The 27,614-nt window shown below is 43.1% G+C and overlaps 1 protein-coding gene across 1 annotated transcript in view; it reads left to right on the top strand.

The window, feature by feature from the left end:
* Positions 1–841: 841 nt before the first annotated feature.
* LOC138661681 (leucine-rich repeat and fibronectin type III domain-containing protein 1-like protein) overlaps positions 842–27,614 on the top strand; it is a 59,679-nt gene continuing 32,906 nt past the window's right edge. Inside the window, exons 1-2 of the mRNA XM_069746528.1 lie at positions 842–2,448; positions 16,232–17,623. Of these exons, the coding sequence (XP_069602629.1) occupies positions 16,242–17,623 (1,382 nt within the window). The 5' untranslated portion in view covers positions 842–2,448; positions 16,232–16,241. The remainder of the gene's footprint in view (positions 2,449–16,231; positions 17,624–27,614) is intronic.

Genomic DNA, 27,614 nt, shown 5'->3' with positions numbered 1-27,614 from the left:
GTAGCCCCCTCATAAAGTATATCACAGCCCCCTCATATACTATAATGCAGCCCCCCTCATAGGGTATAATGCAGCCCCCCACCTCCCCCTCCACCCCATCATTGTCCTCATCACCACCTCCATCTTTGCCTTCTATCCCACCACCCCTATCATTGCCCTTTCCACCATCTTCATCATTGCTTTCTCCCCCACTACCCCCATCATTGCCCATTCCACCATCTCCATCATTGCCTCCTCCCCCACCATCATTGTCCTTTCCACTACTACCATCATTGTCCTATCCACCACAACCATCATTGCCTTCTCCCCCACCACCCCATCATTGCCCTTTCCACCTCCTCTATCATTGGTTTCTCCCCCTCCACTCTCATCATTGCACTCTCCATCTCCTCCATTATTGCCTCCCCCCACCACCACCATCATTGTCTTTTCCACCACAACCATCATTGCCTTCTCCCCCACCACTCCATCATTGCCCATTTCACCACCTCCATCATTGCCTCCTCCACCACCACCCCATTGTCCTTTCCACCACCAACAACGTTGCCTTCTCCCCCACCAGCCCCATCACTTCTCTCTCCATCACCCACATCATTGCCCTCTCCAATACACACACACACAGCACCACTCTCACACACAGCACCACACACAGCAGGTGGAATTGTGCATTATGATGAGTTATCAGGCTGCAGGGGCCCCATATATTGGTCCTGCACAGGGGCCCGCTTGTCTGTGTGCTCTATAGGAAGAAGCTATGTAGGGACTGAAATACCAAATAATCCTTGTACCGCCAGCCAATGTTCTAAGAGGTTGTGGAGAGCGGAGTCTCCTGGGAAGGAGTGAGAGAGGAGAGGAAGGGGGAGCAATTTCAGCAGAGCTTTCATTTCAGGGTTTCTGTTTGGAAGGGATTGATTCCTGTTAAATGTATATCAGTATATTGGTCGGGCAGTAATGTGCACTGGTCAGGACATAGGGGGAGGCTGATGTCACCAGGTTCTGCATTGCTGAAGTCTCAGGAAAACAGCAGAGGATGAAGAAATCTAGAGGATGGCTCCTTGCACAGCTGTCCTTCCACTGTTATTTAGGAATTGCTTGCATGGCTTAACATAGGCTTTAATGGGATCTAATAGCAATCAGCCTGGCTAATTGCACCTTGTCATGAACTCTAGGAAGCTAGGACATGACTGGACCAGTGGGATGATGATGGTGATGTGCAGGCTCCATGGCTTTTGCAGTCTTTGGAGCTTGTGCTGTCAGTGACTTGCAGCTTTAAGTCTGATGGTGGGAGTGCGCCTGCTCTCCTACATATGTATGAAGAAGCAGATCCTACTCCCCCACATTCAGTCTGCCAGAGACAGGCTGAGAGGAGGACCACTGGGCTGCTGCAGAGACCTGACAGCCTCTCACATCTCTGGGGTATGCAGCTACCAAATCCAAGAGGGGTATGCAGTGTCCCCCCCTCGATCATATATTCCCAAAATCTGCAAAACAGCATCTGGGATGTGGAGTCGTGACTGGGGTCTCTGTGCATCTGGAATAATTCATCTACTGTTCAGCTGCTGACTTTGGAGCTGCTGGGTTGCTTTTTTTTTTCTTCTTCTTGGATTATAATATTCTGACCATGATGCACATTTTGTATGATGCCCTGGTTTTGGAAAGATAGGTCTACCTTAAAAGAGGTCCTCTAGGTCCATGTCATCTAGCACAGACTTGGCTGCTTGGCTGTTTTCTAAAACAGGACCCTAGAAGCATCCAAACCTCTTGTTCTCACACACTTCCCAGATTGTTACCTCCTCCCTTACGCCCCCTTGTGTCGGTGGTGCAATTCCTGACCTTACAGCACTGCTCCCACAAAAAAGAAGGAAGAAGAACATATTGACCAGGAATGAACCCTTTCTACTTTCTTCTGAAGAACAACCTCTCCAACATCAATGGTGCACCATGGATTAACAGTGAGGACCAAAGTAATGCTATTCAATTCACTGCTTTCTTAAGGACCACTTTTAATCAATGACCCTCTTCTTTCGAGAAACAAGATGCATCATTAGGACCTTGGGGAAAAAAAAAATCTCTACAAAGCCGATCCAGAATGATCATATTCAAGTTTTATCTATGAGTCAAGCATAATGCCATCTTGACCAGTTTCCAGAGACTTCGGAGACCATCTTTGACCTCACGATGAGTCTTCAGAGGGTTAGTAGACTCCATCCAACCTTTGTCCCTTATGACCTTACTAAATATTTAGGGTTCTGGTGCAATTTTGAAGGATCAGATAAAGAGTGAACCTCCAATCTCTACTGACATCCAAAGAGTTTCCTAATGATGAGACCCTTGGACCTTTTCCTGAGGCCATGAGCTGACACTGCTGCTCCCACCTTCCCTCCTTCTGGGGAAACATCAGAAATCCAGCAAGAAACCAAAATGTGATCGGCCGCAAATACAAAACAGGTACCGACGATTGCTTGTTTCTTGTGTTGCCTGTTCCTCTTGCAGATGTGTAAAATACTGGGGCAGAGCAAGCAGTTAACCCTTGCAACCTGATTACCTTTCCTACTGATTAGATTGAAAGCTTCAGGTCATTTGCAGAAAATATTCTATATTTATATATATATATATATATATATATATATATATATATATTTATATATATGTGTATATATATATATATGTATATATAAAGATTTTTTTTTTTAAATATATATATATTTTTTGTAAATGTAATCACTTCTTAAACTAAAAATGACTGCACTCATGATTATTCACCCTCCCGGCCATTAGATTATCAGTTATTTGCAGATTGATCATTGCTTTGGGAGATGATGGCGCTTTGATGTCCTTTCCAATTTTAACGTTTCAGAATAGGTTTCTCATGGTGTAATAATCACAAACCCCCAACGTCACAGTATAGGGCATGATGACACTTGTAGTTCCACAGAGCTGGTTTAAGCCACTAACGTATATTATGATGAGATAAAGCATGATAAATGGGGGTCTATGCGTACATATATGGTGTATACAGTGTATACTGGTTATTTCATGTTTTATATTGGAAGATCAATTGAAAAAGGACTATAATCATCAGTAAGTTCCAAGAGCTCAGACAACGGTCTACCCTGCCTGCCTACAAACCGGATCAAATATGGATTCATTGATTTGTCTTGTTTACAAGTGCAATTAGCATGGAGATGATTGGATGTGCTGCAATATGGGACCAGTAGTGGTCCTGGAATAGATCTGGGTGATCGTCTTACATAATATAATAATATAATATCAGAGTATAATAAAGTAACGTAATATTATCTCATGAGAAGCACGTCCTCTACCTCCACAGTTGGCCATTAGGAGCACTGTTCATTGGGAATGTCTTCTGGACTGGCATTGTCCATTGTAATTCATGCCAAGATGCATAGAAACCATATCCTCGTTGCATTCTAAAAACACACATACAGGTGCAGGAGATGCCGAATTTTGACATTTAGTGCTGATATATCTTTGTGGGTTTTTAGCTCTGCAACATGCGGGTAAAAAGGATCCACACTGCCCCATTTATTTATGAATGCAAATCAGCCTTAAAGGATTCCCTTCCCATATATCAAGTAAGACATCTCATCATCAATAGTAATAGTGCAGGTAAGACATCTCATCATCAATAGTAATAGTGCAGTGTGACCCCCCTTCTCCGATCAGTGGAGGTCTACCGGCTACAACCAAATACCATTTGTGAGATACCCAACCAGAGTCCTTGATTAACGCTGCAGGGAAAGGCAATTGAAATCTAAAATTCAGGCTCTGTGACACCTTCAGTGCTGGGAGTGAGTCTTGGACTGTTGCCTGGCTTTCCACTGTGCCTTCAGAAAGCTCTGAGGTGTAAAATCACCGCAAAAGTGACTTTTTGTCAGGTACCAGAGGGTGAGTGGGTCGCGACTAATAGTTAGTGAAGCAACTTGCCAGAATCCAATAGGTTTCCTTGAAAAACAATCGAATTTTTGCGGAAGACTTGAATTTTCATTTACACCAGGAATGGTGCCGTGCTGTAAAGCCCAGTAGGGTTAAAACTACCACCAGCTCAAACAATGATGGAAATGCCGCTTAGTGACCACTTTGATTATTTTGAGGTCAGAAATGGGACTGTGGAAAGAAAGCAATACAGAAACCATTTGTTTTAGGGATTATGGAGGTCCAGCAATCAGACCACCTCTGATCAATGCAGCTACAGATATGTCCTTCCTTGTCTTTCCTCTTGGCTGACGATATTGGAAATAAGTGGTTGGGAGATGCTTATGCTACATGTGTCGGTCCAAAAATGTTTTGAATACTTGACTTCATTTGTGGTAAGGCTAAACATGCTGAATATCTTTGGTCCCCAAAAAGTAATCAAATGGACCACATGAGCATATACAACAGCTCTGAGTTCCTGCTGATGTGAAGAGCGCAAGAAATGGTGCAATAATCGACTAATCATTCCCATTCCATGCTCTATATATTTTCATGGCAAGATGGGATGACGAATGACCATCTCCTTGGCAGGCAATTATAATTTTTTTGCTAGAACCTCTTAATAATGTTTTACAAATGGGGCCAAGGGTGCACGCAGCAGCAAAAGGTCCTTTGGGGAAAATTATCCAGTCCTTGTTCCATCCCCCTCTGTTACTCGGTGGTGAGAACTTTGCAGAATTTCCCTCCCAGAAACAGCCCATGAGGAGGTGTTAAGATGGCAGAAGAGTCAAGGAAACGGTGTGATGGAAAAGCAAGCAAAAGTCCCTGCTATACTCAGTAGGTGAGATGGATCCTCAAAGCCCAAGGTCTGGGTGGGCACTCGGGCCACCGGTGTCTGTGCTGCAGATAGGTGGGGCACGTGGGACACGGACAGCCAAGAGACAGGAGACCACAGGCGGGTAGGCGGGTTGTAGGAAACTGCAGACAAGCGGAAGATGTCCAGGAGACTGCAGGCAGCAAGCAGGAGATGTCTAGGACACTGCAGACAGCAGCCGAGCAGGTCATGGTGTGTAGATCAAGCTAAAGCCTAGCAATACTGAAGTCTTCGTACAGTAGAAAGCCCCAGGTGTGTTTCTTGGGAGGCTTTATAGATCCAGGAAATACAACACATGAGAGCAAACTCAAAGCCCAACATGCAGCACAAGAAAGTCAAACGGACTGAGACATGTGGGTAACAAACAGTCCCTTCTGTCCTGGTTGGCAAATGCCAACTGGGATCAAGGGACTTCTAAAGAGTTTGGAAGGGGAAACAAAGTGTTTACCCCTTTCTGATTTCATATTCTTTTCAATGTTAGTCACACTTAAATGTTTCAGATCACCAACCAAATGTAAATATTAGACAAAGATGACACAAGCAAAAACAAAATGCAGTTTATCAATAAAGGTCTTTATTGTTAAGGGAAAAAGAAATCCAAACCTACAGGGCCCTGTGTGAAAAAGTGATTGCGTCCAAAATCTAATAACTGGTGGGGACGCCCTTAGAAGCAACAACTGCAATCAAGCATTTGCGATAATTGGCAGTGAGTCTTTTACAACGCTCTGGAGGAATTTTAGCCCACTTACCTTTGCAGAATTGTTGCAATTCAGCCGCATTGGAGATTTTCCGAGCACAAACTGCCTTTTAAAAGTCATGCAACAGCATCTCAATCAGATTAAGGTCCAGTCTTTGACTAGGCCACTCCAAAGTCTTAATTTTGTTTTTCTTAAGCCATTCAGTGGTGGATTTGCTGGTGTGTTTTTGATAATTGTCCTGTTGCATAACCCAAGTGTACTTCAAATTGACGTCATGAAACAGATGGCCGGACATTCTCCTTCAGGATTTTTTTGGTAGACATCAGAATTCATGGTTCCTTTTACCACACAAGTCTTCCAGGTCCTGAAGCAGTAAAAGAGTCCCTGACCATCACACTACCACCACCATATTTTACTTTTGGTATGATGTTCCTTTTCTGAAATGCTGTGTTACTTCTAAAAGTATAGGAAATCAGGAAGGGGGCAAACATTTTTTTACACAACTGTATCCTGTTGGTAAACTTCATATTAGAGACCCATTTTGATACAAGTATGGGGCCACCTTTCTATGTGTGGCAGTTGCATTCATACCTTGTCACATAAGAGGACTTGTTAGTATACTTCCATCAGGACCTCAGGAGCTTGAAGTGATACTTATACTGGTAAATAGCTCGAAAGAACTGTTTACAGAGTAATCTTATAAAGCGCCACAAAAGTGAAGCACCACTTTAGGCAGCCATGAAACGAGATCAAAGCAATTAATCCCGAAACCATTTAATAACACTGCCATATGAAGTCGATTTGCAATCTTCTCCACTTCTTACAATCCTCTGTCATCCATGGATCAAACACTTATCTAACTGGCCATGTGCTTAAAGCAGATGACTTATATGTGCTGTCCATTCCCAAAGTCACATTGATCGACGCTGCAAAATGGTTTCCTCCGCTGTGTAGGTGATGTGGACTAATACTCATATAAGATGTCAATCATCCTGTCCTTCCACTACAGGATGAAATTTAATTTTCCAGCAAAAAGGGGTATATGGACCTATTGATCTTCCACGTTCTGCAGCTCCTGCGGGTTTAGATAACCTGCAATGACGACTGTCCATAAATGCAGAACCCAAGTGGCCAACATTGCCTTAATAGAGTCATCATGGCTTATTGGGTGTATGTGCGGAGAGTCATCATGGCTTATTGGGTGTATGTGTGTCTTGCATGTGTGGAAATCGCTTTCCGATGTCTCAATGAAGCCATCAAAAGCAAACAAATGATCCAGTAAGGGCTGAATGAAATCATAAATCCAGCAACCTTACGCCGTGCAGTGAAGTAATGGGATTGACAATTATTTTTGCCTCGGTAAAGAAGCCTTGATCACATTGAATGTTAATCCTGCTGAATAATTAATGTAATTTTTTTTATAAAGGAAATCGATTAAAAATACAAAAAGGTGGCATTTTCTTTGTTATGATCATTGATTAAATACTGTAATTATTGGTGCATTTTATGCAATTATTGAAAGCGTATATCAATATTTCTGCGAATCAATACTGTCCAGTGCTGCTTATCTGCCCCTGCTCTGTGTTGATCTGCTGAACTGGTGATGTTACATCTACAGCGCTTGTAAGTGCTGCAGCCAATCGCTGCCACGAGCTGCTGATCCTAGTGATTAGCTATGATGGTTACGAGTGCTACAGATCTGACATTACCGCTGTAGACAATCAATAAAGACTGGACCAGTGGTGGAGAGGTAGCACTTGACCCGATCATGGTGATTAACAGCTCCGTTTGTTATTGTAGACTTCTGAAACCTTATGGTCCTTAATTGTTTAAAAAATTAACCCTTTAGAGGCAGAGATGTGGCAGAAGAGCGTCATGGGATCGCCTTCAGGCTTAATAGCTAAAACTTCTTATAGATATGGAGATTTGGGATGATATGTTTACTGCAGATGAGTAGCTCTTTTGGAGTCTGTTTAGTGAGTGCAATTTTGTGGCATTTGGAAGGTGTAGTAATGTAGAACTTATCCAGGTTTTCCTTTAAAGAGAACCTGTCAGCATAATTTTTGTAATGTAAAGTAAAGACATGGCTGTAGCACTGTAATACTGATTAAATTGACACCTTTGGTGAAGAAATCCACTTTGTGGTTCTTCTTTAATCACCATTTTAAGTTTTCTGCTAATTAGATTTCGGTGCTCATGGGCCGGACTGTACATTGGGTTTTCTTCTCCCTGTCTGCAATTCCCCTCTGCCTGCCTACTCTGAAGAAGAGATTTCAAACAGAGGAGGCAGGTCACAGAAGAAGAAACAGTAACCTAATAGTCAAAGACTTGAGGCAGGCAGAGGGGCTGAGGAATCACAGACATGAAGGAGAAGATGCAGTGCACAGCCCCGCCCCCGAGGAACAAATCTAATTACCAGAAAGCTTCAAATGATGATTAAAGAAGAACAACAAGGTGGATTTCTTCACCAAAGGTATCAATTTAATCAGTATTACAGCCCCATTACAGCCATGTATTTACTTTACATTTCACAACTGTGTTGACAAGTTATTTTTAAGTTATCTGGTTATATAGTGTTAATTGCTTACAAAATGTGTATAATGTTGTAACCAATCATTCAAGAGAAGCAAGTAAGCAGAAGACCAGGCAGAATTGCATGCAATTAGACACATAAATCGTTATTTAACACTGATACTGAGTTCTCAGATTTACCCTCATGCATAGCAGGAAGGGGTCTCTATGGCAAATTTGAACACATGGCCCCATCTGTTAATGGTTGATATCACCATATCCTGACCAATTTGAAAAAAAAGTAGTTAGATTCTTTTTACCCCAAATTTTTTTTTACATGATCTTTTGGTGGATTTTTGCAGCCACAGTTTCTTACATTGTACATGTCGCAAAGAAGGGGTCACCTTAATTGATGTGGCCAACCTAGGGTCTGATACATCTATAATGTTTGTTGTGGTTTCAGGGGTTGCACCAGGTCTCTCAAACCTACGGGGAGTCCAAACGATCTTTTTGCACCACACAAAAAGACCAGTTCTGCTAAAGACCTGTTATAGTTGGGGGCCGTGTTGGAATTTTTGCATTGGGATCTGCAAGTATTAAGTAAGTAAGGCACTGCATGTCACCAACGTAGATCACCTATGGAGAACACAGATGTACCATGAATGGTAGAAACTAGTCATCATCCAGGACTGTCGTCTACAGGAATATAGTTTTATTTTCTCAGTCCAGGATGAAAATGTCACCATTTCTGCAACATCTGCATACAAACTAGGAAGTCACTTTATATGTCTCTGCAAGAAACACTTGATATTTGGAGTTGACATTGAGAATCCTAAATTACGGGACTACGTAGAAGCTGATGATGAACCTCGCAATATAATTATAGGCTGATGCATAATCCCTAATCATTATGACCTGAGGCACCAAAAAAAAAAAACAACCATAGAGCTTTCAATTTCTATCACACTGCTCTCAGCACAGATCCTAAAAGCCTGGAAGAAACCTAACAGCCCCCACCTGTGTCTCTGTTTATCTTTGCCCCTGGGAAGGAGACATCTTGAATTCTTTTTTTCCCCCCGATGCTTAATACATTGCGGTGCTTGACAGGGTATACCACAGCACCATTATCTATAGTAGAGATCGAGTACAATGTGTTCCGTACACCAGAAGATAAATATAATATGGTTCACTTCTATCCATTCGTTCTCCAATTTCATTTCGGAAGATACTGTTCCAGATACATACTCAGCCTTCCAATATTTCCGTGATGCATCGGCCATGAAGCTGTCTTATTACGATGTCAAGCCGGCTCCTCTTCCTCATTCCGTCAAATTATTTCCACCTGAATTCCATCCTGAACCACTTGTGAGACATCTCTTGATACCGTCCTTACAAAATGATTTATTCCTCCGCGTCTCTAGCTCTTCTTACTTTATTCTTCATTTTTCTTTAAGGGCAATTGCATTTAAGAGGGATGACAACTTCTGAGTGTAGACACCTTCTTCTCTTTCGGGAACTTGGCAGGCTTCTAAGTACAGATGTGTCCTATCCTACCTGTCCTCTTAGCTTTACAGATTTCCAAATGAGTAGCACAAGATGACCAGCTTTGAGAAACAACATGATCGTCAAATTCTCTGTCGGGAGATGCCTTTTCTTTGGGTGTCTATATGTGGTCCCGCAGCCATTGATACTGAAATTGCAGCCAGTTGAGGGTATTGTTATGATAATGGATTGAATTTGTATCATGACAAGTTGAATTCCTCAATGAAATTTATGGAAATGTAAAGGTACACACATCGATAAAGATGATGAAGGGTGACAGAAGGTAGCCACATATCTGTTCCACCAGACGTTACTCATTCTGTTAATTTCTCAACCATTTCTCCGTTAGATCTCATTTAGATGGGCTGCCCATAATGTAAAGCTAACATCTTCCATGGGTCAACTATGTTAAACATGCAAAACCATAGATTCATAAGGGATTGTAGTTTCCGTTCAATAATAGAGTGTGTTTGGAAGGATGGTTATGAGAAAATGGTGACCATTAAAGGGTAAACTCCCTAAGAATAGCGATACCAAGGCTCAGCATGGCAACACAAGACCAAAAGTTGCTTTCAGAATATAATTTGTTGAGTGTAATATGCGTGACTCAATGAGACCAAGAGCAACTGTAAAATGGTTATTGGGACAAATACGCCATCCATGAGTTCTTTAGGCACAACAAAGGGTTTAACTGTAAGGATAAGTTTATTTCCACCTAAGAAGAAAGATAACATCTTGCTTAGACTTATTAGACTTAAATTATCCAATCAAACAATATTGACAGGATCAGACAGCAGTCTGGGGACCTCCCGAATTTCACCCAGCAGATAATGTTGTGAGTGAGAGGAATAGACACATTGATTCCAACAGCTGATCCTTATGTTCTCCTTGGTAAAGATAATCAGACTTTTGAAAATCAAATTTGTCAACTCGAATTTGTGCAAAAGATTAAATTAACTGTGAATAAATTTGCGGTGAATAGCATGTAATCCAGTAGCCCTGAAAAAACATACACACAACTTGTAGGTCTCCTACAACTGTATTGAACCCCTTTCCAGCTCTTTAACCCCTTCATGACCAGGGGATTTTTCGTTTTTCCGTGTTCGTTTTTCGCTCCCCTCCTTCCCAGAGCCATAACTTTTTTATTTTTCCGTCAATTTGGCCATGTGAGGGCTTATTTTTTGCGGGACGAGTTGTACTTTTGAACGACATCATTGGTTTTAGCATGTCGTGTACTAGAAAACGGGAAAAAAATTCCAAGTGCGGTGAAATTGCAAAAAAAGTGCAATCCCACATTGGTTTTTTGTTTGGCTTTTTTGCTAGGTTCACTAAATGCTAAAAATGACCTGCCATTATGATTCTCCAGGTCATTACAAGTTCATAGACACCAAACATGACTAGGTTATTTTTTATCTAAGTGGTGAAAAAAAATTCCAAACTTTGCTAAAAAAAAAAAAAAATTGCGCCATTTTCCGATACTCGTAGCGTCTCCATTTTTCGTGATCTGGGGTCGGTTGAGGGCTTATTTTTTGCGTGCCGAGATGACGTTTTTAATGATAGCATTTCGGTGCAGATACGTTCTTTTGATCGCCCGTTATTGCATTTTAATGCAATGTCGCGGCGACCAAAAAAACGTAATTCTGGCGTTTCGAGTTTTTTTCCCGCTACGCTGTTTAGCGATCAGGTTAATACTTTTTTTTATTTCATAGATCGGGCAATTCTGAGCGCGGCGATACCAAATATGCGTAGATTTGATTTTTTTTTTATTGATTTATTTTGATTGGGGCGAAAGGGGGGTGATTTAAACTTTTATGTTTTTTTTATTTTTTTCACATTTTTTTAAACTTTTTTTTTTAACTTTTGCCATGCTTCAATAGCCTCCATGGGAGGCTAGAAGCAGGCACTGCTACATAGCAGAGATCTGCTGATCGCTGCTATGTAGCAGAATTGCACGTGTGCTGTGAGCGCCGACCACAGGGTGGCGCTCACAGCGACGGGCAATCAGTAACCATAGAGGTCTCAAGGACCTCTATGGCTACAATGGAGACGCATCGCCGACCCCCGGACATGTGACGGGGGTCGGCGATGACGTCATTTCCGGCCGCCCGGCCGGAAGCGGTAGTTAAATGCCGCTGTCTGCGTTTGACAGCGGCATTTAACTAGTTAATAGGTGCGGGCAGATCGCGATTCTGCCCGCGCCTATTACGGGCACATGTCAGCTGTTCAAAACAGCTGACATGTCCCGGCTTTGGTGCGGGCTCACCGCGGAGCCCTGCATCAAAGCAGGGGAGCCGGCATCGGACGGTATAGTACGTCCGATGCCGGTAAGGGGTTAAAGCAAACATGACCTTAGTAATGTTCAAGTGACCTCAATATATTTAGTTCTGGGTAAACAGATTGTAACCTTTCCTCACTGCTGTTTTGTCATACACATTATCTGAACAGTATATTCAGAGTTTTTTGGCTCCTTCTCCCTATTTCTATTGCTCGACTGTTAGCTGTGATGTCCTCTCACTATCCAGATTCATCCAAAATGGTAACTGCAATGTTCCCTGCCTCGGCTTTTATACAGGCTTTGATAGGCTGTGCAATACCAGACAATGGGATTTACGATGTGATTGTTGTGCTAGTATAGTAGCTAGCATAGTATAGGCATTATTGGGAAGTTCACCTGATCGTGCCCTGGTCATGTAAGCCTTCTATACCTGATGCATTGTGTAAAATAGCAGCAGGCATTTTTATTGATTCGAGCAAATTGAATTGCAAATCGTTCAAATTTGCCTGCTCCAGTGAATTTCCCAAACGTTCAACACAAATTCGAGTCACATCAAATCGATTTGCTCATTTCTACCCCCTGGCGATAAGTTGAGTCACTGTCAGAGAAGCCTAGTAGTGGCTCTCATTTACAGAATACAGAAATTTCTGGCTGAGTGGTACCTTATCTACAGAAGTCAGGAGAAATACCTGTCACTGTCAGCCAAACAAGCAGCGATTTATGAGGCAGGGGTGGACACAGATGGGAAAAGGGCCCATGTGTGTAATAGTATATGGGTCCAATAGTTCATGACAATGCTCTCCTTTGTGAGTCTGTGACAGAGCTGCGTTGGAGGTAGAAGTAGCTCCCTCACCTCATGGGCCCCTATGCACAAGTTGCACCAACTCTATTTCCACCTCTGTTATGGGGGACTATACGTCATTTCATGAGATTCAATTATATTAAGTATTAGCCTTTATTTCAAAGAGAACACAACAAACTAGAACTTGATTCTTCATCATTTGGTTTCTCAAACTCATCAAGATTAACCTCCTATCTCTAGAAAATCCCATAGAAACCCCTATGTATTTTCAATTCCTATTTCCATAAAAAAAGTACTGAATATTTTCTACGAAGGATAGCCTTCTAATGCAGTCAACAGACCTTGTGGTCTTTCGGGAACTTGGCAGACCTTCCAAGGTCAACCCTGGTGGTGGCACTGAAAGTTGACTTTTCCAGGACAACACGATGAACTCAGTAACATGTTTCACACATGATGGTTACCCCAAAGGAGTTTCTATAAAATTATTGAATAAACTTGCATCTATTATGTTATTATCCACCATCCTTGTGTCCTGGATTGTTATTCAACATTCCCAATATTCACATGGAAAAGATTTCAATAATTTCACATTTCTTGACCTTTTAATCTTCTATTCTTGGAGTTCAAGTCCACAGTTTTTCTTATTATCAAAGACTCTTTCACCTTTCTTCCTCCACCTCTTCCTTTCTTCTCCACCAGGTCTATCTCTTCAATCTCGACTCATCCCTCCACATCTCCAGTCTTTCCATGATTCTGTCTGTCACTGTCTCCCTCCGCCCTCATTCTTGTCTTGCCGCTATCGCGGCTCATCTCTCCCTCCCTCTCCCAGCCATTAGCTGGCTCTGGGCAGAGGAAATTGAACCATTACTATAAACTCCTCATATTGAATCATGTATTTCGCCCACAGATAATTTGCTCGTTAGCCTCTCATTAAAGGCTTGTTCTATCTGGCAGCATTAGGGTATGGCACATTGAGTTTTTAAGGTTAGCCAAATAGAGAAAAAAAAAATTTGAAATTGGTGTTAACGCTGAACGACGTATATTTATTTAATGGCCACAATGTCACTGCAACATTTTTTTGCATAGGGATGAGCAAATTAAGACGTTGCTTTATATCCAAGGCTGCTAATTGTAGAGGAAGATGATTACGGCTAAGTCTTCACAATTACTGCTGCTCATTCATGGCTTGTCTGAGATGCATTTGTGATATTTTACTTGTCGATTCATCAAAAACAGTAGCCGCCAATAGAGGAAAAGAGAACCCACCCCAAGGGCAGGAGATAGAGAAAAAAAAACCTAGGAGACGGCTTTGTGGTGCAGAACGTATCTCAGGATCCAAAGGAAACTGCTTGCTTTAAAAACACTTTCAATCTCGATTCGGCCAGCAGTTGGATTCAATGCGTTTGTGTGTGCAGGAGCAAATTAAAGCTGGTGTCATGGGGCCTGGGAAGCACTCAAGCAGCAAGACAGGAGCTAAAAAGCTTCCCTGCCCTGGCATACAAATCACAGCAGCCTGTATTCATGAGTAAAAGTCAAGAAAGTTTTAGGAAGGGTAAAGCATTCATGAAGGATCCCATTGTCGTGCCCAAAAGACTCATGGGTGGCCCAATCCTCCCTATGACCATTTTAAAGTTGCTGTACATAAAGTTTCCACTTTAAATAGTTTTGGTCTCTCAGACTCTTAGTCAAAATGTCTTGTCCTTTTATCAACGCATAATCTGCAACCTACGACTCTCTAACTTTTCCAAAGCTCCGATACAACGTCTTTGGTTGTCAAGATATGTCAGGTGGTGTAGTTTCTAGATACAGATCAATCTAATAAGGGTGCGACAAAGATCTTGGGCTGGCTCCAGGGTGAAAATGGTCAGGTAGAAGGCAGATATCCTGCAACCACAGTGGGAAGGACTTATAAAAACATAACTTATTAGTAACTATTAAAATATCATAACAGGGAAGAAAAACATAAAAAACACTAGGCCTACGCGTTTTGAGCACTCATGCTCGAAACCCGTAGGTCTAATTTTTTATGTTTTTCCCTTTATGATATTTTACTAGTTACTAATAAGTTATGTTTTTATAAGTCCTTTCCACTGTTGTAGTTTTATGACTGCTGGGAAGTTGACTGAAAACCCTGCCATAACCAAGGAACATCACTACCGTATATACAAAGACTATTCCTCAAAAAAGTAATGGTTGATTGCTTAAGTGCTGATAAGACCTAAAAGTCCCAACAATGGCCAATGTAGATCATGGGATCCAACAGTGCATCCTCGGCTAAATCTATCTACAGATAAGGCAGTAAAGGTGCCACGCACTATAGATTAAAGTCAGCCAAACTTACCGGGTTTGGTGGGACTCGAAGGCCAACTAATGTGAATGGGGGTCTCCCTGCTGTCCTCTGAAGGATGATGTCAGGGACAGAAGTATCTGGCATGTTGAATTACAGCACTTGATACTTTTTTTTTCGGGAGATGGACCACCGCTAGAGGTGTCCGAGCCTTACACCACTCTCCCCATACAAAATTCATCCATGATCATTCCCGCTGAGCATTCATGTATATGGGGGAAATGTAGCTGTTCCCCAAACGAGGGTTTAGACAACAGTTATTTACGGATATGATGACTATAACACCCACATTGGTTCCCATCAATTAGTAGAATCAATTCTAGAATGAGCATGTTTCCCATTCACCGGTACCAAGATGCACTAGGATTTATAGTTTTGCACCAGCCAGAACAGTTCAGTTTGGAGACCACCACTATACCCTAACATCTCCAGTTGGGTTGTGCTGAACACTATGATGCTAAAGTCTCAGTCTCATGAGCTCCCAGACAATAACCAGATTTGTATTAGAATGCCTAATGCCATAATGAGCATAATCCGGATTATGTCAGATTACACCACAGACCACGGTGCCACCATTTTTGTGATTATCTCCCAATGTCATGTCCAAGTATTCTCGGCACAATACTGCATGATATTCACAAGAAGCCATTGTGGCTGTGAAAGAGTCTATATCCTGGAAACGCTAAGCCAGAGAACATCTATCACATATTGAAAAAGGATTTACAAGGATTTCGTTAACACCTACAGAAAATGACACATTATTTTGCAGCCGAGACCCCTAAATTGTCTTGTACACGGCGACATGGATAACATGGTGACACATCTGAAGAGGAACTGCTGGTTCTCGTAACATGACTCCGCATGTATGATGAGACTTGTAGCTCCCAAGCAGTTACATATACTTTAAATAGAGTATGGAGTCCCATCTCTACCAAATATGATGTTAACTTTGCTCAACTTGCCCTCTGCCTCTCGAGTCTTATTCATTATTTGATGTGATGTGTTAGGAATCACTATTTCAATGATGTTTTGGGGAAAGAGAAGCTTAGCAATTTCTACACCTCCCATGTAGAGAGTGACCAATTACATGGACCTTTTAATCTAGGACCTGACCAGCCCAGGGAGTCCTTGTGTTTGGACCTCCACCGATCACACTTCTTTAATTTTAAGGATTAGTCATTTTATGATCCTACATGAACCTGCTATTTCCCACATGTTCTAACCCTGTGTCCCTTTTTCTCCATAGATCCAGAATCATGAAGGGGATTATCCTCTGGATGTTAACACTCACTTTGGGTGTAGCAGGTGCTCAGCTTTGTCCCAAAAGATGTGTGTGCCAGAACCTTGCCCAATCTTTGGCAATCCTGTGTGCTAAAACTGGACTTCTGTTTGTACCATCCGTCATCGACAGGAGGACAGTAGAGCTAAGGCTCACCGACAACTTCATCACGATCATTAGAAGAAAAGATTTCACCAACATGACCCGTCTACTTCACCTCACACTATCAAGAAACACCATAAGCCAAATCACACCTTTTACCTTTGCTGATCTTCGTGGACTACGAGCTTTACACCTGGACAGCAACCGTATACTTTCCATGGGGTATGAGCAGCTTCGTGGACTGCAAAACCTGAGACATCTCATCCTTAGTAACAACCAGCTCAGTGAAATCTCACCAGGATCTTTCCAGGACTTTTTAGGCACACTGGAAGACCTTGACCTTTCCTACAATAATCTGGCTAACATTCCTTGGCAAACCATTTCAAAGTTGACCAACGTAAACTCCCTAAGCCTTGATCACAATCTTATTGACTTTGTGCCCAGTGGAGTTTTCACGAACCTTCATAAACTGGCCAGACTGGACATGACGTCAAATAAACTAAAGACTATTCCTCCAGATCCTTTGTTCTTACGCATTCCAGTCTACGCTAAGTCCAAAGGATCTCCCCTGTCATCACTCGTGTTGGGATTTGGGGGAAATCCATTGCACTGTAATTGCGAGCTTCTGTGGCTCAGACGATTAACCAGAGAAGATGATCTTGAAACTTGTGCATCACCCATTAATCTTCTAGGGAAGTATTTCTGGAGTATAGCAGAGGAAGAGTTCATGTGTGACCCTCCAGTAGTCACACATCACTCGCCACATATATTGGTCTTGGAGGGAGAAGCCGTTGTCCTAAAGTGCAAAGCTGTCGGTGACCCCGAGCCTTCCATTCACTGGGTGTCACCTGAAGGTAAGGTTGTTTCAAACTCCACTAGAGCCATCTCCTATGAAAATGGGACCTTGGAAATCACCGTCACCACCGTCAGAGACAGTGGCCTGTTTACTTGCATTGCGTCAAATACTGCAGGGGATGCCACAGCACCTGTAGAGCTGTCAGTGAGTCCCCTACCTCATCCTGCCAATGCCAGTCAAAGGGGGCACAGACCCGATAAAGGGCCTTCAGATATTCTCACACCAGCCAAGCCGGGAGCCTCCACCAATGACTCTATGAATCATCCTGAACGAAAAGTGATAACTGCTGAACTGAGTCACAATTCAGCTCTCATACAATGGTTTCTAGATAGGAATATTCCTGGGATTCGGATGTACCAGATACAATATAACAGCTCAACAGATGACAGTCTGATTTACAGGTGGGTGTCTAATATGTCCCTGAAACTGTCCTGAAGGTCATTCTCTGTCGCTTACCAGCCACTCTTTTTGAATAGGGTTTCTATTCAATAGCATTCTGCCAGAACTGTAGGAGCTAGAACTTCCTTCCCCTCACTTCCAACATGCATTGTCCTTCCACTGTTTAATCCTTGCCTGCCCTGAACCCATTACCCTGATATGATGAGGAGACAAAGACGCCCTCACTCCTTGCAATATGTTACAGTCTCTATGGATTACACCTGACAACAGGCAGTGGTACATTATTTTATTATTTGACTCTGGCATCTGAGGGTTGTATAATATGGACTCAATAAAATAAGTCAGGTGTCAGTTCTCAAACTCAATTGTCAAAGTCAAATATTAAAGTCAAGTATCAGTCAGATCTGAGTCTGATATCAAAGTTAAATATCAGTCAGTTGTCAGAGAAAGTTATTATAATCAATTATTAGTCTGGTATCAGAGACATATGCCAGAGAGTCGTGTCAGAGTCCTATATCAGGGTCAGAGGTGTCAAAGACACATTTCAGGGTCTGGTATAAGAGTCATATGTCAAAGTCAGGTATCAGAGTCATATGTCAGGGTCTGGTATAAGTTCATATGTTAGAGTCAGGTGTCAGAACCACACGTCAGAGTCTGGTATAAGAGTCTTATGTTAGAGTCGGGTGTCAGATGCACATGTCAGGGTCTAGTATGAGAGTCATATGTCAGATCCGCATGTCAAGGTCCAGTATAAGAGTCATATGTCAGAGTCAGGTGTTAGATCCACATGTTAGGGTCTAATATAAGAGTCAAATGTTAAAAGCAGATGTCAGATCCACATGTCAGGGTCTAGTATAAGAGTCAAATGTCAGAATCAGGTGTCAGATCCACATGTCAGAGTCTAGTATAAGAGTCAAATGTCAGAATCAGGTGTCAGATCCACATGTCAAAGTCCAGTATAAGAGTCAAATGTAAGAATCGGGTGTCAGAACCACATGTCAGGGTCCAGTATAAGAGTCAAATGTCAGAATCAGGTGTCAGATCCACATGTCAGGGTCCAGTATAAGAGTCAAATGTCAGAATCAGGTGTCAGATCCACACGTCAGAGTCTGGTATAAAAGTCTTATGTCAGAGTGAGGTGTCAGATGCACATGTCAGGGTCTAGTATGAGAGTCATATGTCAGATCCACATGTCAAGGTCCAGTATAAGAGTCATATGTCAGAGTCAGGTCTTAGATCCACATGTCAGGGTCTAATATAAGATTAATAATAATAATATTTTTTTTATTTATATAGCGCCAACATATTCTGCAGCACTTTAGAATTAAGCGGGGACATGTACAGACAATAGATTCAGTACAAGTTAAGACAATTAAACAGAGACATTAGGGGCGAGGTCCCCACTCGCAAGCTTACAATCTACAAGGAAATGGGGGGACCAATTAATAAATCTTTACAGTGACCTGAGTTTTGTTTTTCTTATCTAGAGCTCTAAATCACGTACATAAGTATGGAACGCAGAAAGAAGAAGCAAAAAACACCTCAAAACACCATGGTGGTTACCTGCTGCCACCATTGGGGGGAGCTTACAGCATACAGTGTATACACCGACTCAGTCATTAGACAGTATGCAGTAAGCTCTATAGCTCCCTCTAGTGGTGACTGCATTTTACATTTTTAAATGAATGTCGAGGCAGAAGATTTGGAGCTTTGTTAAAGAATGAAGCAGTACAGACTTATGGACAGATGACAAACAAATCTTTTAAGGACTATAGAATTCAATCCAATGCAATGTTATCATAAGAGTCCCTCTTTTCAGCACAGGGGGAGGCTAATTTTTTTAATATTCAATATCCGGTTACATATAAACCAGATAGAGATAATATTTTTATTTAATTTCTGCACTTCTCCCGCACAGCGGTCATGACTACCGTCGATCACTCCTGGCTACCATTTCACCAGCTGCACCGCGGTACTACAGCACATAGGCTTGACCTTTTCCTGGCACTGGTTTCATAGCAGATGGACATTTGTGGGGAGACTCGCATGTGATCCTGATTCCTGACCTTGCTCAAATCTGCGCATCTAGGCTTCATAAACTGTTTTTTTTTTTTACCACCATCTACATTCACGTAATTGATTTTCCTGAAGGTTCTTAACTGCAGCTGGCCATGGACAAAATAAAGCTGTGAACTGCGATAATAGACCTTAGGTCCTTCTGTACTAAAATGAGTGGAAACAATCAGTAAGAATCCTTCAAGGGTTTGATTTTTGATGCATTTTCAAAGCTTTGTTTTTTTTTACAAAAAATTCAGATCTACTTTTATTTTGTAAGCAACAGCGCTACTTTTGTCCTGTGGCTGTAATTGGTATTGCACTTTAGTCCTAATTGACTGAATGAAATGGAGTTGCAGACAGAATCCATGGACAAGAGGCACTGTTTCCAGAGAGAACGCAGTCCAGTCCTATAATGACCTTGTAGACCCTTACCTTGCTGTGGTGCTGCAGGCCCCTCACTCTCATCTGTGATACAGTCACACTAGTTATGCACGTAGCTCGATTATGTGCTGCAGTCAGGATGCCAATGATAAAAATGTCTCCATAGTTTCCTTTTTACAAATTTAGTTAAAAGAAATGGAGACTTTTGGGGGAAATATACCGTATATATTTTTTAAACTGAAATGAATGTATAATATATGGGTCTAAAAATCATATTTGCTGTTAAGTTTCATTAAAAATTTTGCACAGGCGCTTTGTTTTTATGCAGGTTTGTGGATGAAGAATGAGTTAACTGAGAATTTGTCAGGGAGCTTGTTCTGATGGGGAGTTTGTAAATCTTTTATCTAGCTTTTTCTGAGGTCTTCTAAGCTGATTTACAACCACGGACCACATCTAAGTTGAGCAGAACTTGGATATGGTCATAATAAATCAGCAGGGAGGAGCTCAGAAAAAAAAAGATAAGGGTGATAAATCCCTCATTCGCCTTTTAAAGGAAAAATGGTGCAAAAAGTTTAATGAAGCCAAATTGCAGAAATTATTTTTGGCCAAACATAGATGCGTTTGGCACGATTGGGGGATCACAATTTAAACAATGCCCCTTATCTCCAACCCACCATCCTTTCTGTGAAGCTTCACCCCTTGCTGGATGAGCACTAAGAGCGACTCTGTCAATAGGTTTTTGCTACTCAATCTGAGCAGCATGATGTAAGGGCAGAGACTCTGATTCCAGCGAGGTGTCACTTACTGGGCTGTTTGCTGTAGTTTTGATAAAATCCCTGTTTTATCTGCTGCAGATCTAGTGGTGCTCTGAATGCTGAGCTCTGTATAACCCTACCCACAGAACTGATTGGCATCTTTCTGTGAAAACTATCAGTGGTGGGGGCGGGGCTGGACTACATGGCAGCTGGTTTATTAGTCCTCTAGTGATAATCTCCTGCTGATAAAACAGTGATTTTTATCAAAACTACAGCAAGCAACCCAGTAAGTGACACATAGCTGGAATCAGGGTCTCTGTCTTTATGTTATACTGTCATACTGTGTCTCTATGTTATATGTTATTATATCAGATTATGAGGCAAAAAAATGTGATAGATTCCCTTTAATGTGATATTATGGCCCAATATTTTGGTGATTTTGGTGCATTTTTCATCAAGTTCTAAGTGCAAACACCTACTATTTTCTCTTATTTTACCACCTAGAGCTATGGCTTTCTGGGGAGATATGGGTCGTTTTAGGATTGATACAAGATTGGGGAAAAATAATTTTTTCATTGGAGAAGTTTCTCTGTTGGAGTTCTCCTTCAAGCAATCTCCCGCCGAGCACAAATGGCCGCACTAAACAGTAGTCAGGAAGGTCAGGCACAAGTGTGACGGAGGAATAGCTGCCGCACTTTGTTTGCCGGTCATTGTCATTTCTGCTGTTTGTATGGAATCTCCGAGCCTTTATGGATTATTACTGTGACGCTCAGAGAATACAGAGCGTTTATTGTGCGGTCTCTGCCAGTTACCTAAGACCGTAGTATAAAGCACATCTGTCAGCTGAATAAGCAGCCCCATGTAACAGCATTATATGACAGACACCGGCCGCTCAAAAATGGACCAAGAGGACACAAAAAAAAGTGTGTGCCGTTTTGGCTCATAGTAGAACTGACAGATCTGCTGAAAGGTAATGAGCCGCAGAACTTTATAGGAGACTCCACAGATACGGTAGAATCACATGTAGGTTTTTGGGGGCATTTTTTGCCAATGCGGTAGCTTTTTATTTTTTTTTTTTTTGCAGCAGCCATATGTTATACTGCAATACGTGGAGTTTTAAAATTATTCACATAATGCAACCAAAACCACAAATGCTGAACCACAATCAGGATTCCCAAAGAAGAAGTTCTAGAAATGCGTCTCAGTACTTAGTAATCTTATCCAAGGTGTCACGGAGAGTCCTGCTCCGGGATCTCACAATCAACAGAGCTAGAGTATAGTAAACAATTCCAAGACCTTTATTTAGGCAAAAATACGAAAGGTCCATAAACGATCCACCACACAAAGGATAAAATAGTCCAGAACACGGAAACAGTTCAGTAACAGGATAAAAGTCCAACAATCCAGCAGACAGAGGAGAGCATAGTCCATATACTCTTCTTTCTCTCTGAGATGCTGTGAACACATCATCATTCCACACAGGACTGATCTGTGTCTCACCTCCCTGATATTTTAAGTTTCCCTCCTCATTCACAGGTCAGGGGGACGGTCTCAGGGGCTCATTGTTTCAACAAGCTAGGTCAACATGTCATTAGCATATTAGAAAACAATACAATACCATGGGGGCTGATATCAGATGGCAGCAACAGCCATTCATCAATTAGCAAATAACTCCTTCTACAAGAGAACACCATGAAAATAAGTAAAATAAAAAATATACACAAAAATGATACCCACATAGCATATCACACCATCACACAAGGCAAAGCCCCAGGTCTCTTGTCTGAGGGCACAGGACGGAGCGGCAGAGACTGAGATTGAGGATATATTGTTTTCTGTTATTTGGATTTGATTTCGCATTCTCTTAACTAAATAACTGCTGACTAAAAACCTGTGAGTCCTGCTTCATGGCCCACTCATAGAGAAAGCTTGTGAGTCCTGCTTCATGGCCCACTCATAGAGAAAGCTTGTGAGTCTTGCTTACCCCGCCCACTCATAGAGAATGCTTGTGAGTCTTGCTTACCCCGCCCACTCGTAGAGAAAGTGTCACAATCAATTTTTGGATTTGTGGCAGCTCAGGTTCCACTCAGTTTAAAACTTCTTTCCTTTTGGACCATCGGGAATTAATGTCAGTTTTTCCCCAGCTGGCAAGCTGATGTTACTGCAGTGCTGCTGGGTCAGCTGATGCAGGTGGTGACCACTCCCTCAGGGAGAGTCATACACCAAATGTGCCCCCTGTTTCTAGGGAGTGGGACACAGAGGTGCAGATGGATGAACCTATGCAGGTGGGAGGAGTGTCATCTCAAACAGGGTTGCCTGCGGTTCGCCGTGATATGGGGGCATGTTTTTACAGTGGGCAGACTGGTCATTTTATCAGTGTCTGCCAAGGTCACGCCAAAGTACCATCACCATCTCAAAAGCCGCATCCCCCTGGTCATGTGGAGGGAGGCGACCAGGGTGTGTATATTTCCTCCCTTTTTTCACCTCAGTGTGCCATACCTGCTGAAGTGATGGTTGGCGGGGAACTGAGACTGTACCAGTGCTTGTGGACAGTGGAGCGGGCGTAAATTTGATGGATGATCACTCGGTTCAAACCCATGGTCTGAGGAGTAGGACGCTAGCGAGACCCCTAAGCATTCAGGCCTTTGACTCAGTCCCACTCAGCCAGGGGAAGGTGACCCAAGTCGTAGATGATACACACCTGCGTATAGGGGCACATCATGAAGAGTCCCTGTTGTGCTACGTCTTGGAGGGTATGCCAACGCCGATTGTTTTAGGCCTCCCTTGGTTGAAATAACACAACCCGGTCATGGATTGGTGGTCCAGGGAAGTAGTCAGCTGTGACCAGTCGTGTAAGGACTGCTGCCCGGGAGCTACGATCTCTGCCATCTTTCTGCAACCTACCCCTTCCCCTTCAGTGGGGGCAGCAGAGTTGCTGCCAGGGAGTAGGGGCAAGACTCAACCCTCACCACAAGTAAACCCTGTGTGTTGGAGTCCTCTTAGGAGGAGGGGTCAGGGGAGGGTGGTGGTTCCCTCTGTGCATAGTGAGGGTATGAGTGTGGTGACACAGGGGGACGCCTCTGTTGTCGGTTCCTCAAAGAGTTCACCATCTTGTGGCAAATGTATGCATGGAAATAAACGTTCAGGTCTGGACCTTTGTGTGAACGAGTACATGTGGATGTCTGCCAAGAACATCAGGTGGAAGTGTGCTAGGGTCATCAGGCCATATTGGGTGTCAGCCATTCTCAGCCCAGGGACTATCCAGCTGGAGTTACCCCCAGTAATGCACATACACAACTCATTCCACAGGTTGGCTCTCTGGAGTATTGTGGTGCCTATGTTTTCGTCACCTTCATCGGGTTGTGTTCACAGTAAACCTGAGGGTCAGGTGACTGCAGAGGTGAACTCTGGTAGATTGAGGTGTTCTAACCGTGTGTCATTTTCTGGTGAGGTCCAGTGTTGAGGGTCCAGATGCTCCTCATTAAAAGGGGGATCAATCCATTTTTGGATTTGTGACAGCTCTGGTTCCACTCAGTTTAAAACTTTTTTCCTTTTGGACCATCGGGGGTTAATGTCAGTTTTTCCCCCTCTGGTAAGCTGATGTTACTACAGTGCTGCTGGGTCAGCTGATGCACGTGGTGACCACTCCCACCATCCTTTAAAAGGTCACTTGATGCATCAGCTAACTGTTGGTGATAGAGCATTTTTCAGCGACCAAGCTTGAGTGAGGAGCTCTCTGGGTGCAGTGGTGCTTCTGCTGGGTTTTTTATCCTGCTGCCTTTATTCTGCTGTGCGGTGCTTTGCAGCAGAGAAAGCTAAGTGTATATTTCCTCGTCCCTTTCGTGTTTGTAACTATCCCCCTTGTGGTAATATCTGCAGTGGTACGGCTAGTGCCCGTCAACGGCCAGTGCACTAGCCAGGGCAGAGTTAAGTGACAGGGATGAGGTATCCTGACGGCAGTGGGGAGAAGGACCAGCATAGGACGTTAGGGGAGTGCAGGGTCAGGCTCAGGTTTGAGTTCAGGTGGTGATCATTCCCTTATCCCTACGGGTAGGGCCTTCCATTCACCTTTTCCATCCCGTTGTTTGTGAGTTGTGCCGTCCGTTGACCAACCACCCGTTGGGTTGGGTCACACTGTGACAGAAAGCCTATGAGCCCTGCTTCCCCGCCCACTAGTAGAGAAAGTATGTGGGTCCTGCTTACCCCGCCCACTCATAGAGAAAGTCTGTGAGTCCTGCTTCACTGCACACTCATAGAGCAAGCCTGTGAGTCCTGTTTCAATTCCCACTGGTAGAGAAAGCTGTTAGTCCTGCTTACCCCGCCCACTCATAAAGAGAGCCTGTGACTCCTGCTTCACTGCCCACTCATAAAGAAAGCATGTGAGTCCCGCTTCACCGCCCACTCGTAGAGAAAGCCTGTGAGTCCTGCTTCACCACCAACTCATAGAGAAAACCTGGGAGTCCTGCTTCACCACCCACTCATAGAGAAAGCCTGTGAGTCCTGCTTCACCACCCATTTGGAAAAAGTGCAATTACAATCCACTACATATAAAACCATTCTTTGTTAAACACCTTTTAATAGGGGGAGACGGACTCACAGGCTTTCTCTATGAGTGGTTGGTGGCAGCAGGTCTCAGAGGCTTACTCTATGAGTGGTTGGTGGAAGCAGGACTCACAGACTTACTCTATGAGTGGTTGGTGGAAGCAGGACTCACAGGCTTACTCTTTGAGTGGTTGGTGGAAGCAGGACTCACAGACTTACTCTATAAGTGGTTGGTCGAAGCAGGACTCACAGGCTTTCTCTGTGAGTGGTTGGTGGCAGCAGGACTCAGAGGCTTACTCTATGAGTGGTTGGTGGAAGCAGGACTCACAGACTTACTCTATGAGTGGTTGGTGGAAGCAGGACTCACAGGCTTACTCTTTGAGTGGTTGGTGGAAGCAGGACTCACAGACTTACTCTATAAGTGCTTGGTCGAAGCAGGACTCACAGGCTTTCTCTGTGAGTGGGCGTGGGAGACAGGACTCACAGACTTTATGTAAGAGTGGATGAAGCAGAGCTTCCTTGGAGAGGGTGGGAGAAACCAGAGTGGTCTAGCTTTTTCTATGAGTGTGTAAGTGGAGCTGGCTTATTATAGAAATTGATGTATTCCCAAGCTCCGAATCACCGTTTCTATCCAGTGCCGGGAGATCTTACACAGCATCTTTAGATCCATAAAAAAAATGTTATGTATTTATTTGATCCCATTTGTTCACTTGTTCCCCTCTGGTGGTCAAGTCCCTTGCAGCTCATAAGACCTTCATGTAAGTATCATCAATGAGATGCTGCAATACCGATCAAGGTGATAAGTAATATGACTGCTGTCCTCTATAGCTATTGAGTTTTCTTCCGTCAGGTTGTTAACATCCTTCAGAGCCAGTTACTGCATGAATCAGGAGATTGCCCCCATTGAACTTCATTATTCACCAGCCTCTGACCAGACAAGCTTCTCATAGTTCCCCTAGAAGTGGAGCAACGTTGGTGCCAGTAGGAGAAAGGTGGAGGAGGAGATCTTGTGATAGGTGAAATGTCAAATGTCCTCCAACGATTTTGTCCATGTTCTCGATCCATAGAAGTGACAACCACCCTCCGCTCAGGGAATATTCCTAATAGGTAACTCAATATTTCTTTCTTGACATATATTTTCCATGCTGCATGTGTTGTTTGTTCATGTCATGCTATCGTGCCAAGACAGTTTGTTCTGTTTCTGCTAGTGACGTTCGGTAGATCCTTCTCGTCTTGGCCGGGATTGAGTTCCGTCGGTTCAGCCCCGGAGAGGATTGATTCAGTTAATTACTTAGAGATGATTGCACTATTGTTGTTGTAACAAGGAACTGATCAGTCCCTGTGTCCCAGCACCTGTCAATTTCAATAAGTACTTAGATCTTTCTTGCCGTAGAGCGAGGACTATCTGCATCTTCTTTTTTTCTTTTTTTTCTTGGACATAACCATCTTGACTTCATCAAGAGCACAAGGTGGAATCAGCTTCCTAAAAGCTTGTGTTAATATTATCCGAAAACCTAAGGACTCGTACAGACGGTCATATTTTCAGTCCTACAAAAACAACAGATCACACCCAGACCAATGTTATTCTATGGGGCCGTGCACACGTCCGATATTTTCCCTGGACCAGGCAGGTCCGATAAAAAAATTGCAGCACGCCCAAATTGGTTCCAATTATCGGATCGCACTCGGCCATGCAAGTCAATGAGTCAAGGAAACCATCGGATCGCACTCGGATGACATCTGAGTGCAGTGTGATTTCCACAAATGGAGTAAATAGAGATTTGCTTGCCCTTCTTCTCATCTGAAAATATTGGATCACATTCTGGTCAAATTCTGATCAGAGCTTGATCATTGTGTGTGATTAGCATAAGCGGCCTGATTCTCTCGGATGAGAGAAAATATCCTGGTGTGAACCTAGCCTAGTACTGGCCATACACATGCCTTAGCTGTTGCCCCAGCACTGGCTCAGAGGACGGCCATCATCCATAAACGCGCAAGCAGGGTCGGACTGGCCATCTGGCAATTCTGGCAAATGCCAGATGGGCCGCTCCAGTTGTGGGCCGGATTGTTTGCTATGTTAACAGTATCAGCGTCCTCAAGGTGCAGGTGAGACGGAGCATTAGGGGGAGGAACAACATGGGCCTATCTGCCAGGGCTGAATTTCACTCCCAGTCCATCCTTCCATGGAAGCTCCAATTGGGCGAATGTGCAGAGCAGAATGACCCTCTGTAAAAGACCTCTAATGGAAGGCTATCTT

The sequence above is a fragment of the Ranitomeya imitator genome, chromosome 2, assembly GCF_032444005.1.
Source record: "Ranitomeya imitator isolate aRanImi1 chromosome 2, aRanImi1.pri, whole genome shotgun sequence".
Lineage (NCBI taxonomy): Eukaryota > Metazoa > Chordata > Amphibia > Anura > Dendrobatidae > Ranitomeya > Ranitomeya imitator.
The sequence above is the reverse complement of the archived record's forward strand: the minus strand, read 5'-3'. Positions and strand labels throughout refer to the sequence as shown.